Raw genomic sequence first — 14,519 nt, forward strand, 5'->3', positions numbered from 1 at the left:
AGCTAACAGTCTCTTATGAGGGACTTTATCAAATACCTTCTGGAAGTCCATATGAATAACAGCCATGGACACTCTCCTGTCCACTAATTTATTCACATCTTCAAAATATTCAATCAGATTTGTCAGGCATGGACCTACCCTTTACAAATCTGTGCTGGCTTTCTCTTATCAGCTGAAAATTTTCAAGGTGTTCAGTTATCCTGTCTTTAATTATAGACTCCAGCAATTTCCTGGCAACAAATGCTAGGCCATAATTCCCTGGTTTCCCTCTCTCGCCTTTCTTAAATAGCAGAGTGACATGCGTAATTTTCTAATCAAATTGAACGGTTCCCGAATCAAGAGGACTTCAGAAGATTATAATTAGGGTGTCTGCAATATTCTCTCCCACTTCTTTTAAAACCCTGGGATGGAAACCAGCTGGTCCTGGGGATTTATCGCTCTTTCGTGCCATTAATTTTTCCAGTACTGTTAGAATCATAGAATCATAGGAAGTTTAAAGCCCAGAACGAGGCCACTTGGCCCATTGTGTCTGTGCCGGCCAAAAAACGATCCACCATTCTAATCCCACCTTCCAGCATTTGGGCCGTAGCCCTGCAGTTTACGGCACTTGAGGTGCATATCCAGACTCCTTACACTCAGGCAGTGAGTGTAAGACCCCCACCACCCTCTGGGTGAGAACATTATCTCCGCTCTAATTTTTCTACCAATCACTTTAAATCTATGCCCCCGCTTCACTGACCTCTCTGCTCAGGTGAATAAACCCTTCACCTCCACTCTATCCAGGCTCCTCACAATTTTGTACATTTTAATCAGATCTCTCCTCAGCCTTCTTTGTTCCAAGGAGAACAACCCCAGCTTATCCAATCTTTCCTCATAGCTGCATTTTTCCAGTCCTGGCAACATCTGCTTAAATCCCCTCTGTACCCGCTCTAGTGAAATTACATCCTTTCTGTAACGAGGTGACCAGGACTGCAGTACTCAAGTTGTGGTCTAACCAATGAGTTATCCAGTTCCAGCATAACTTCCCTGCTCTTGTATTCTATACCTCAGCTAATAAAGGAAAGGATTTCATATGCCTTCTTAACCATCTTATCGACCTGTCCTGCTATCTTCAGGGATCTGTGGGCATTCACTCCAACGTCCCTCACTTCCTCTACACTTCTCAGTATTTTCCCATTAATCATGTATTCCTTTGCCTTGTTTGACCTCCCCTAATGCATCACCTCCCACTTCTCGAGGTTGAATTCCATTTGCCACTTTTCTGCCTATCTGACCAGACCATCAATATCTTCCTGCAGCCGACAGCTATCCTCCTCACTATCTACCACACGGCCAATCTTTGTGGCGTCTGCAAACCTCTTGATCATGCCTCCTACATTTACGTCCAAATCATTAATATATACTTCAAAAAGCAGGGGACCCAGTACTGAGCCCTGTGGAAAGCCACTGGAAACAGCCCCCCAGTCGCTAAAACAGCCGTCAACAACTACCCTTTGTTTCCTGCCACTGAGCCAATTTTGTATCCACTTTGCTGCATTTCCCTGAATCCCATGGGATTTAAATTTTTTAACCAGTCTGCCATGTGGGACCTTGTCAAAAGCCTTTCTAAAATCCATGTAGACCACATCAACTGCACTGCCCTCATCTATCTTCCTTGTTACTTCTTCAAAAAATTCGATAAAGTTGGCAAACAAGATCTTCTCTTAACAAATCCACGCTGACTATCCTTGATTAACCTGTGCCTTTCTAAGTGACAGTTTATCCTGTCTCTCAGAATAGATTCCAATAATTTGCTCACTACTGAGTTTAGACTGACTGGCCTGTAATTATTCGGTCTATCCTTCGCTCTCTTTTTAAACAAAGGCACAATGTTAACAGTTCTCCAATCCTCCAGCACCATATCTGTATCCAGTGAGGACTGGAAAATGATGGTCAGACCCTCTGCTATTTCCTCTCTTGCTTCTTTTAACAGCCTAGGATACATTTCATCTGGCTCTGGTGACATATCAACTTTCAAAGATGCTAATCCCATTAATACTTCTCTCTCCTTATGTTGATCACATCCAATACTTCACACTTCTCCTTAACTAGAATATCTGCATCGTCCCCCTCTTTTGTGAAGACAGATGCAAAGTATTCATTAAGAACTATACCAATATCTTCCCCCCCTACACATAGGTTACCTTTTTTAGTCTTTTATGGGGCCTGCTCTGTTTAGAGATACAGCACTGAAACAGGCCCTTCGGCCCACCGAGTCTGTGCGGACCATCAACCACCCGTTTATACTAATCCTACACTAATTCCATATTCCTACCACATCCCCACCTGTCCCTATATTTCCCTACCACCTACCTATACTACAGGCAATTGCTAATGGCCAATTTACCGATCAACCTGCAAGTCTTTGGCTTGTGGGAGGAAACCGGAGCACCCGGAGGAAACCCACGCAAACACAGGGAGAACTAGCAAACTCCACACAGGCAGTACCCAGAATTGAACCCGGGTCACTGGAGCTGTGAGGCTGCAGTGCTAACCACTGCGCCACTGTGCCGCCCTCTCTTCTTAGTTATCCTCTTGCTCTTAATGTATTGATATAACATCTTTGGGTTCACCTTGATTTTGTTTTTCAATATTCTTTCATGCCCTCTCTTTGCTTTCCTAATTTCCTTTTTGATTTCACCCCTCCACTTTTTATACTCCTCTCGGCTTTCTGTAGTATTGAGTTCTCGGTGTCAGACTTTCCTTTTCTTCCTTATCTTACCCTGTAGGCTCGTTGACATCCATGGGGCTATAGATTTGGCTGTCTCACCCCTTTTTCTTTATGGGAACATGTGTACTGTGAACCCCTTTGAATGCCTCCCACTGTTCTGACACAGATTTACCTTCAAGTAGTTGTTTCCAGTCCACTTTTGCTAAATCTCTCCTCAGTTTAGTAAAATTGGCCTTGCCCCAATTGAGAACTCTAACTCCTGTTCTATCTCTGTCCTTTTCCATAATTATGTTAAAACTGACTGAATTATGATCACTACCACCAAAATGCTCTCCCACTGCCACCCCTTCCACCTGCTCATCTTCATTTCCGAAAACTAAGTCTAAAACTCTACCATCTCTTGCTGGTCTTGCTACATACTGGGCAAAAATGTTCTCCTGAATGCATCTCAAGAATTCCGCTCCCTCAATTCCTTTCACACTAAAACTATCCCAGTTAATATTGAGGTAGTTAAAATCCCCTACGATTACTGCCCTATTGTATCTCCCTCTGACTGGGGGTCTATAGTACACTCCCAGCTGTGTTTTCGCCCCTTTTTTGTTCCTTAGCTCAATCCATATGGCCTCATTTGATGAACCTTCCAACATATCATCCCTCCTCACAGCTGTAATAGTTTCCTTGACCAAAATTTCCACTCCCCCTCCCTATTGCGTCTGAAAGCCCTGTAACCAGGAACGTTGAACTGCCTTTCCTGTCCCTCCTTAAGCCATGTTTCTGTAATAGCTATGATATCATACTGCCACGAGTCTATCTGTGCCCTCAACTCATCTGCTTTATTTGCAATACTCCTTGCATTGAAATAGATACCCTTGAGCACTGCCAAACTCTTTTTTTTATTTTCTAACCCTCGTTTCCTCTGTCTTTCAGACTCATCCATTAATTTTCTGCCTTCAATTTTCATTTCTGATTTTGTCCCAACAGAGTCTACCCTCAGATCCCCAGTCCCCTGCCAAACTAGTTTAAACCCTCCCCAACAGCGCTAGCAAAACGCCCCACAAGGAATACAGTCCCGGCTCTGTTCAGGTGCAACCTGTCCGGCCTGTACAGGTCCCATCTCTCACAGTGCCAGTCCCAATGTCCCAGGAATCTGAAGCCCTCCCTCCTGCACCATCTTTTCAGCCACGCATTCATCTGTCTTATCCTTCTATTTCTATACTCACTTGTGTGTGGCACTGGGAATAATCCAGAGATTACTACTTTTGAGGTCCTGCTTGCTAATTTCTTACCTAGCTCCCTAAATTCTGATTGCAAGACCACATCCCTCTTTCTACCTATGTCGTGGGTTCCAATGTCGACCATGACTGCTGGCTGTTCACCCTCCCCCGTCAGGATGCTCTGAAGCCGCTCAGTGACATCCTTGACCCTGGCACCAGGGAGGCAACACACCATCCTGTTATCTTGCTGAGGATAATTTTGTTGAATCCTGTCCCTGATTTAATATTAGTCTCTTTAAGATGTATGGCATGCTGACCTCTTCCTCTGCTGTAAATACTGATGCAAAGTAATTACTCAAGATGTCCACCATAACTGCTGTCAGTTTTCAAGGGGCCCATGGTTACTTCTGACCATTCTGTTTTTCCTAATGTAATTGTAAAGTTTTTGTGTTGATTTTGATATCCCTTGCAAGTTTCTTTTCATACTCCCTTTTTTAGCTCTTACTATCTGCTTCAACACCATTTGCTGCTCTGTGTATCTTTCCCATTCACCGGGATCTATGCTATTTGGGGAATTTTTGTCTGCTTTTTCTTTTAGTTTTGCGTTGTCGCTTACCTCTTTTCTTCTTTGGTTATCCATGGCTGTCTTTTCTGGCAAGTCATATTGCTGCTATGCATTGCCACACCAGTGGCTGCAACATGGCTGATGGAAGGCTGCTGACTTGCAGTGGAGGAGACTGCAGATGGCGTTGGAGAATGACCTCAAGCAGCACTGGGCCTATAAAGCCCAGCTTCAGATTGCATTATCTCAACCTGGGCAACAGTGGTCAGGCTGGCTGGCTGACAGGAAACAGCAAGGGCACTGGCAGAGTGTCAAGGATGTGAGCACAAATGCAGTCATCCTGAGAGAGGACAGCAGGTTAGTGCTAGAGGGAGCCACTAACACTCCCCTCTGTGGGAGCCTCAGCAATCCTAGTGATCTATTCTGTCAGCCCCTTAGCACACTGTAATCCAGATACATGATGAGCTTGCATCGCAGAAGGGTAGCCTTGTATGACTTCATTCCTAGCTTCCTCTGCAGCACTCAGACATCTGGTGTAAGCTGCTTTTGCCGTAAAGGAACCTGAGACGTTGGTCATCAAATGCTGAATCATGGCTGAGTCTAATGTTTGCCAATGGAGTTGGTCACCACTTTCACGCTGGGAAGGATGGGCTCCAAGCTCTGCGCAAAGCCCTGCTCCTTGACATTGACCACAGGCTTTCTGCCAGGTTTGCGTTTCTTTGTGCATGCCCATCAACTGACCCATTTGAAGTGCTCATCGAAGTCCTCTGCAGCAGAACTCGCCCTCCGGCCAGCTGGAACCTGTGCTATCCTTCTCCCTTCTCCTGGCTGCAGCCCACCCATGCCTGATGTCTCACCACGTGCAGATTCTAGCTCTATGCCATCCTCTAAATTGTGTGCAGTGTCAGTATCTGAGTTGGTGGCTGTGAATGTGAAATCGAGTGGTGGAGCTGTGTTTTCATCATCACTGTCTTCTTGCTGTTCCTCCAGTGCCTGGCCAGGTTGCGCCTCTTGGGTATCTGAAAGGAGAAAGTCACAAGGGTAGGGTTATGATGCGGGAGGCAGGGGAAGTAAGTGGTGCATGCTTACACCATCTGAAGCTTGTAAATCAGAAGAGAGTGTGGGATGAAGGGGAGGTATGATATGAGAAGGATGATTAGATATGAGGATATGTCACTTTTGATGGTTTCAGCCCTTCCATTGGCCACAGCCTGAGCAATGGCTCTCCTAATAATAGCCAGTACCGTCTCCTCCATGAGGATCAGAATATGCAGGTATGCCTGTCCTCCTCGGGTTAGCTCCTGCTGCCTCCAGTTGTGTAAGAGAGAGAGAACGGTGTTAATGAGTGTCGTGCAATCTGCTTGGCTGATGTGGCTGTCATGGTTGAATAGCTGGCAGTGTGTGAAAGCTGTGAGATGTGGGTGTGAGGCTTCTGGCAGTGCTATCTGTGTGAGGGTGTGATATGAGTGTCAGGTATAAGTCCTGATTGATGGAGATTGTTGGTAGGTGAGTCATGGGGCCGTGTCTGAGGCTAGATGGGAACTTGGTTTGATGTGATATTGGAAATGCATTTACCTTGACCACTTAAGTGAGGTCATTGGATTTCTTGCAGAACTGCATCCAGGTCCTTTGGACTTGACACCGGCATTGACCCCTACAGCTATCTACTCCCACTGCATTTTGAGCGTGTGTCTGGAGGGTCTCCTGTGGATACAGAACAATCTCTCCTTTTTTGACCCTCCTCCACCAAGGCCTTCAGTGCAGTGTCCAAAAACCTTGGAGCCGTCTCTCTCACATGTTGTTCCATTCTTCTTTCTTTCCCAGTTCAGAATCAATTTTAGAATGATTTTCATCACCTGCTCCAACCACAATGCAGCTCCCTTTAAGAGGTCCAGGTTGGCTTTAAGTAATCCATAACCAACAACACAAATGCAGGTGATTCGTTAATAAAAGTCATGTTGGGATTTTAAAATAGCAATTGTTCCTAAGGATAAGAGAGAAGGCTTTCCCCATAATTTGGCTTTGTCAACAGAATTTTTTTGAAATGCCTGTTTTCACAATTTCTGTGCATTTCTTCACCTTTAGGGACAAGCAGAAGAATCAATGCTATACATCAGTATCAAATTGGAATTAGGATCATAGTGAACCATTTTATGTCCTTTCACAACTATTGGAAGGTACCTAAAGTTTGGAAGATTTCGCTGGGACTACTTTGAACAAAATATTGATATCTCATATGATCAAGGAGCAAAATAGGTATCAGGCCACATTTTCACAAGAATACTTGCACATCAATGGACTTGAAAAATAGATTTTTCTAAGAAATATTCTTTGGTGCTCTTGGTTGATGTGACAAAAATGATGCTACTTCCTGGATGGTCAGCACAATGTCAACATTAAGATTAATATTCAGGGACTTAGTGGAGTCCAGTTTACATTGCAGTTTAGTATGCAACTCTTCTATCTTCCAAGGAGTGATAGTTAAGCTTGTAACTGCTGTAAATCTACAGTGTGTCATTGCTTCTGTTTGTTTATCCATGTATTGTGAATGTTATTGTTTGCAGAACAAGAGGCAAATCTGCTTTCTGACAGAGTGGTATCTGTTTCAGCTCCAAGCTGTTGAAAAGAAAAATGGACACCTGATACCCATAGTAGTATAAACTATGGATGCAGTGTTATTTATTATCATCTGATGTTTCTGCAAGCTTAAGCAAAGATTACAATTCAAATAAATTGCGATATATAAGTGGGAGGGGAGTACAATGTGCTCTGCAATCCTGATTATCTCATTATACAAGTAGAGGATTAAAATGCATTATATATTCTATGTAATCGCACTGCACAGATTTCTATATCAAATAGATACAAATATTTTGCAGTCCTGTTTAGTAATGGCTCAACACAGAAAACAAGTGTTCATGGTAACAGTTAAATCACCAAAGAGAATAGATGCATTTCTTCTTGCCAGCTGAGGACTAGAAGGAGACAAAAAAAAAAACCCTTCTCACCACCACCAGATCATAAGAAGGTTGGATACAGACAGCCACAAAATTACCAAAATTGAAGAACGTGCCATTAAACCACCAAAGCAGTGTTGAATTTTAGGCCAGAATTTTACCAGCCATCGGGTGGTTGACTGGGAGGTAGGGGGCCCATACAATTGTGGAAAGCTGCGTAGGGACAGTTCCCCAACTTGGTCCCGCCGCCAGGGCATTTTCCCAGCCAATTAGCATAATTAAAGGCCCAATTAGGGGCTATTTTTCATGACCTTCAGCATTTTGTTGGAGACTCAATGGTCAAAGAGTGGGCTGCGGGCAGGGAAGGCAGTTCCAGCGGTCCCACCGATCTCCCAGAGGGGATTTTCCCTATGACCCCTGGCCCAGCTCCCAAGGTCTCCTGCATGCCTCAGCAGCACCCACCTCTGATTGAGTTAGCAGCATCAGGATCCCGCCCACTGTCCTGCACCACAGGCAGCCAATTAGGAGACTACCTGTAATAAAATTGCTAAGGCGGTCCCGCTTCTGGCAAGTGTAGGCTCAGTACCTGCTTTTCACCTTGATGTTGGGGACCCAACACCCGCGGTAAAATTCAGCCATATTAATCTGCCACTTCAGGCTGTGATTTTCCTGCCCAGTTACAAAACAACAAGAATAACAAACTTGCCATTAATACACTTCTTTAATTTACAGTTACAATATTCTTTTTCCAAAATACTTACATTCCCTTTGTACTAGTGCATCTAGCACAATTTGTACCATTCCTCTCAGAAAATTAAGAATGCTATTAGCACTAATAAAATTCTGTTTATAATCTTATGGAATTTTGACTAAACTGAAAATGTGAAATTTATACATTAGAACTTGCTTTACCTTACAGAATTTCATGGTACAGTCAATCCTGTTTAATTGCCTACTTTAGAGCAGCACATCCCAGCTAAATCTAGCTAAATAGGCAGTAATTAGTTACGTTATCAATTCTATTTAATGTGAAGCACTCCACTATTCTTTGGTTTTTTTTGCAATTGTCTTGTTTAAACTCAGACTGATGGCTCTGGACATGCATTTGCTCTAACTTGTATTGATGGCAATCACTTACTGTACAACTGTGCACCCTAAATAGGAATTATCTGCAGTTTTCTAAACCACATTGAGTTTTCCAGACTAAACATGTAAATTGTAATCAGATATACTGCACGCTAGATACAAACTAGAAATTCATGCCTGGTACTGTGTGGTTCTCATTGTTTACTCCTGTAAATGTATGATATAATTTCTTCAGCTGTGCGCCGATATGCCCCCTCTTAGATAGGCCAACATTTCACAGCATCACAAACTATGATGCTGGCAGATAAGCTAGTAACTAGTATTATATATACAATCTCCAGGAATTTTTCCAGTTTGTTCTGATCAGCCACTGTAACATTGGAGTGTATCTGGGGTTTCTGCACCACCTTGAAAGGAATTCAGCAGATGAAGACTGGCTCTATCTGCAAACTCTTCAGTTCTTGCTAAAGCAAAATTGTTCAGACTAAAGAACTGCTGTATGTCTGTTTGGCTTAGGTATTCCACATGCAACTGCATACCTGAAGAATTTGAAGCAAAGCAACATCCTGTTATTAAGAACTCCAAGGAGACTTAGCAGTGCCAGTTGTCAGGAAGTTTAATTCCAAAAGTCTATTTTATCTGCTGAAGTAGAGCTGGAGAAAACTATGATGAAATGCATATTTATAGTTATGCTCCCCAATATTAGTCCAAGCTGCTGTATTTTATAACTACTTATTTTATACTTTAACTTGATTAGCTTCTTAGCCTGTCAAATCTCTAGTATGTGTATATGATTTTTCAACATCCCATAGCAAATATTGTGGTCCTATTAATCCCAATTTCAATAACTTTAATGAAACTCTAGTCTGCTCCACGGTGGCCCCAGTCGCCGAGTAAAATCATGGCAGGTGACACTGGAGCAGGAATAGGGCATTAAGCATAACACTGTAATTTTCAGATTACCAATGGCCCATTCCTGTCAGGCAGAGCGAGGTAAAATCAAGCCTTGTTTCTGATGACTATTAAAAAGCATTTGACTTTCTTTCTGTCATATATGATACAGACTTCATGAGTTAATTGACAGCTTTATAACACAGTACTCGTCCTCAGCCATCGACCGATCTGCATGAGGCATGCCTAAACACTTTGGATGTTAAAATACAGTGCCCAAAATATTGTTAAAAGAAGATATTTCTAACCTTTTTAAGTTCACTATCTTACAGTTTGAGATAAGGCATCAGCAAGAATTAACATGTCTGCTATTTACATTTTTAAAAGCCGTGCTTTATCATCTCCATGCGTCAGCTGGCATCAAATATAAACAAATGAAAAAATAGTATATCTGTTTTGCTTATCAAAAGCCTTTCTGGTGCCAGATGTTAAGTTGTTTGTGCATTTTTAAATTCTTCTATAGAAGTACATACTTTTACAAGAAAGTCACTCTTAATTTGTTTTCAACATTGGAATGAAACTAATTTTCCTACATGGTGTCAGCCATGGTTCAGTTGACAGCAATCTCACCTCTCAGTCAGAAGGGTGTGGGTTCAAGTCCCACCCCAGAGACTCGAACATAAAATCTAGGCTGGCACTCTAGTGCAGTACTGAGGATGTGGTGCTGTCTTTTGGATGATATGTTAAACTGAGATCTGTAAAAGATCCCATGGCACTATTTTGACGATGAGCAGGGAATTCTTCCAATGTTCTGGCCAACATTTAACACTTGGCCAATGTTTATCACTTAGCCAACATCACTAAAACAGATTAATTGGTCATTATTACATTGTTGTTTGTGGGAGCTTGCTGTTGCGCAGGTTGGCTACTATGTTTCTGACATTGGCTGCAAAGTGGGGACGTAATGAAAGGCACTATATAAATGCAAACTGTCCTACTCAAAGATTTTTATTAGCACATTATATAGTGAGCAACAAGGTGATAATATCTCAAACTTGCTTTAATGCAACATTCTTACCTTTCCATCAAACCTGGCTGTTCCACCGATGGGAATCCGAACGTTTCTTGGAGGCAATGTGAACACTGGTGCTTCAGAAGGGTAAGAGTCAGCCTGAGGTCTTTCTAAAGTTAGTGTTGTTTTGGAAATACGAGTGGCAGTTTGAGCAATCTTAACATCTCCCATGGTTAATTATCCAATCTGATGATGAGAAGGAAACATTTAGTTAATATAAACAATCTGAAAAATGTACAAGAATACACATCAGCAAACTGGCAAACTACCACATAAATGATGAGCATTAAGGAATTAACTAATCTAACAGTAACTTCAGGGATGCCACAAAAAAGTTACATAGAAAAGTTCTAACTACATATCCCTATTTGTTAGCACATATCTTTTCCACCACCACTTCTGTGTCCTATTTGACCCTGAGCTGAGCTTCTTACCTCTCCATCAACAAGACCACCTAATGACTAGGGCGGCACAGTGGCGCAGTGGTTAGCACCGCAGCCTCACAGCTCCAGGGACCCGGGTTCGATTCCGGGTACTGCCTGTGTGGAGTTTGCAAGTTCTCCCTGTGTCTGCGTGGGTTTTCTCCGGGTGCTCCGGTTTCCTCCCACAAGCCAAAAGACTTGCAGGTTAATAGGTAAATTGGCCATTATAAATTGTCGCTAGTATAGGTAGGTGGTAGGGAAATATAGGGATAGGTGGGGATGTTTGTTGGGAATATGGGATTAGTGTAGGATTAGTATAAAAAATGGGTGGTTGATGTTCGGCACAGACTCGGTGGGCCGAAGGGCCTGTTTCAGTGCTGTATCTCTAATCTACTTCCACCTCTCTCATATCACCCATCTCTGACTGTGCTGCAGCTCATCTGCTGCTGAAATCCTAATGCATGCTTTTGTCACCTCCAGACTTGACTATTCCAACAGTCTCATGGCAGGCCTCCTAACTTCCACCTTCCATAAACTTGAGCTCTTACAAATCTCTGCTGTCTGTATCCTTATTCCCACCAAGTCCTACAGTGGCTCCTTGTCCCTGAACACAGTGATTTAAAAATTCTCATTCTCATGTTCAAATTTCTCTATGGTCTCGACCCTCCCCATCTCTGTAACCTCCTCTCACCCCACAACCCTTCGATATCTCTGTATTCCTCCAAGTTTGGCCTCTTGTGTATCCTCGACTTCCTTCACCTCACCATTGATAATTGAGCCTTCATTGTCACCCTAAGTTTTGGAAGTCCCTCTCTCTGCCTCTCTCTCCTCCTTTAAGACACTTCTTAAAGCCTACCTCTGAGGTCAAGCTTTTTGCTACCTGTCCGAACTTCCCCTTCTCGGGCTCAGTGTCAATTTCTTTGTCTGAAAATACTCCTGTAAAGTGGCTTGTGATGTTTTACTACATTAAAGGTGATCTATAAATGTGCGTTGCTTTGTTGTTGTCATTGCAGTCTCCATATACCAGGGATGGAAACCTGCTCTCGGGAGTTTCCATATAATACACAAGGCAGGAATCTCTGCCATTAGAGCCAGGTACAGCGTTAAAGAAAGAGGGATCTGATCCAGTGCAATGGCCCGATTCTGATAAAAGCAGAACTCGGGAGAAAGGGACCCATACTGCTGAATTTTGCAATCAAATGCGTAAACACTGATTGGGCCAGCAAAAAGCTAATGTCAGCCTGAAACAATGATATGACAGAATGAACACTACTACTTTCACATAACAGGAAAAGCATATAATGGGTTGTCTATTTTGACTATCCATTCGACTGCCTCCTGAGATGTCGATTGGGAAAATGATTTGTCTCCCACAACAGATCTTAGTGGGCAGGTTGATGTGTTCCATGGTCTGGGACTCATGGATACAACTGCACTTCGGGTTGTCCCTCACCTTCCACTTATGGAGTTGGTTGCATGGTCTGTGCCTTGTGCAGATTCGGTTGAGTGCTGTCCACTGACTTCGAGGGAGGTTGAAGCCAGGGACTCCTGCTGTTGGGTCAGTGGTGAGAATCACAGAATGAATCATGTGGTATAGCTGTGGGATTGTTCCATTTATTTGAAATGTTCTTCAATCTATGTATAGGATTTTTTCTTCACTACAGTAATATATGTATTCAATTCAACTGATGCGTAACTATTAAATTAGTGTAAAGAATAGCATAAGTGTGAACTTATTTCAGAACAGCAACAATCTTCAGTTTAAATAGTGATGAAAATTGCTCAAGGATGCCTGCTCTCATTGTTTATTATACCATGAACCCCTCCATGTGTTACTGTCTTGTAATGGATGGAAATGGGTAGTCCTTTATATACACACTGAAAAACTACATAATAATCTTCCATTGTTTAGCAATTAACTCCTAAGAATAGGCAAATGTGCCATGTGCAGCGATAGTAGCCAGGGCCTCCATTCACAAAGTTATTTGTACAATGAAAGACTGTCTTGAGAAACACTTAATAACTGTTTTTCTTCTGTTCTCTTTCATTTGGATTCCAGGAACCTGACATTCAAGAGCCAACTCCTGTTGTTTATGCTATTAAATCTGTTTTCCATAGTGGCAGGGCAGACCTGTAGACCCAGGATCTGCAAATCTGCTGTCAGATTTCAGAAAATGAGGCCAAAATTCCATAATCCTTCTAGTGCTCCTCTGCAATAATGGAAAGACCACAAATAAGGCTGAAATACAAATGTGGCAGGTCCCAACCCTTCCCTGATGGCTTCTGAGTGGTCTTGTTAGGTGCAGAATTGCCTGCCATCCAAAGCAATACCAGAAGCATATGGCATGGCAAGTCAGGGTCCAAGGATATCACTAAAATAAAAGCAAAATACTGCGGATGCTGGAAATCTGAAATAAAAACAAGAAATGCTGGAACCACTCAGCAGGTCCGAAGAGTTCCGAAGAAGGGTCACTGACCCGAAACGTTAACTCTGCTTCTCTTTCCACAGATGCTGCCAGACCTGCTGAGTGGACCACTCAGCAGGTCTGGCAGCATCTGTGGAAAGAGAAGCAGAGTTAACGTTTCGGGTCAGTGACCCTTCTTCGGAACTCTTCGGACCTGCTGAGTGGTTCCAGCATTTCTTGTTTTTATTATCCAAGGATATCACTGCAGGAGTTCCTCAGGGAGTTTCCTAAGCCCAACCATCTTCAGCTGCTTTCATGCACACTCACCCAACCTGTCAATATCCCTCTGCTGCATCTTTGTGTCCTCCTCACTGCTTCCTTTCCCATCTAACATTGTATCATCAGTAAATTTGGATAATTTACATTCAGTCTCCTCATCTTAGTCATTAATTTAGAAAAATAGCTGAGGCCGAAGTGCCGGTCCTTACAGTACCCCACAAGTTACAGCCTGCAAACCCGAACCGTTCCGTTTATTCCTACTCTCTGCTTTCTGTCCATTAAACAATCCTCAATCCATACTAACATATTACCCTCAATCCCATGAGTTACAGTTTGTGTAATTAACTATTGTGTGGCACCTTATCGCATGCTTTTGAATATTCAAATACACTACATCCACTGGTTTCCCCCTTAGCCATCTAACTAGTTACATCCTCAAAAAACTCTAACAGATTTGTCAAACACGAATTCCCTTTCCCAGAGTCTTCTGTTTTGACTCTGCTCAATCATAATATGATTTTCAAAATGTCCTGTTACCATGTCCCTAATGATAGATTCTAGGATTTTGCCTTCTATTAATGTTAGGCTAACTGGCCTGTAGATCCCCATTTTATTTTTTTCCTCCTTTATTAAGTAGTGGGTTTATGTTTGCTACCTTCCAATCCTTGGGAACGATTCTAGAATCTAACAAATTCTGGAAGATCAAAACAAACGCATCTCTGCAGCTACCTCTTTTAAAACCCGAGGATGCAAGTCGTCATGTCCAGAAGATTTGTCACCACTTAATCCCATCAATTTCTCCAGTACTACTTCTTTACTTCTACTGATTTTAAATTCCTCATTCTTGCTAGACACATGGTTCCTCATTATTTCTGCAATGATTTTTGTTAACATGAAGACAGATGCAGAATATTGGTTTAA

At 42.6% G+C, this 14,519-nt stretch overlaps 1 protein-coding gene across 10 annotated transcripts in view; it reads right to left on the minus strand.

Moving 5' to 3' along the window:
• Positions 1–14,519, minus strand: part of LOC137372031 (myosin light chain kinase, smooth muscle-like) — a 433,121-nt gene that overhangs the window by 310,281 nt on the left and 108,321 nt on the right. For all 10 annotated transcript variants that reach the window (XM_068035330.1, XM_068035322.1, XM_068035326.1 and 7 more), the window contains one exon: positions 10,499–10,678. In XM_068035330.1, the coding sequence (XP_067891431.1) occupies positions 10,499–10,663 (165 nt within the window). In that variant the 5' untranslated portion in view covers positions 10,664–10,678. The remainder of the gene's footprint in view (positions 1–10,498; positions 10,679–14,519) is intronic.

This window comes from Heterodontus francisci, chromosome 7 (assembly GCF_036365525.1).
Source record: "Heterodontus francisci isolate sHetFra1 chromosome 7, sHetFra1.hap1, whole genome shotgun sequence".
Classification (NCBI taxonomy): domain Eukaryota; kingdom Metazoa; phylum Chordata; class Chondrichthyes; order Heterodontiformes; family Heterodontidae; genus Heterodontus; species Heterodontus francisci.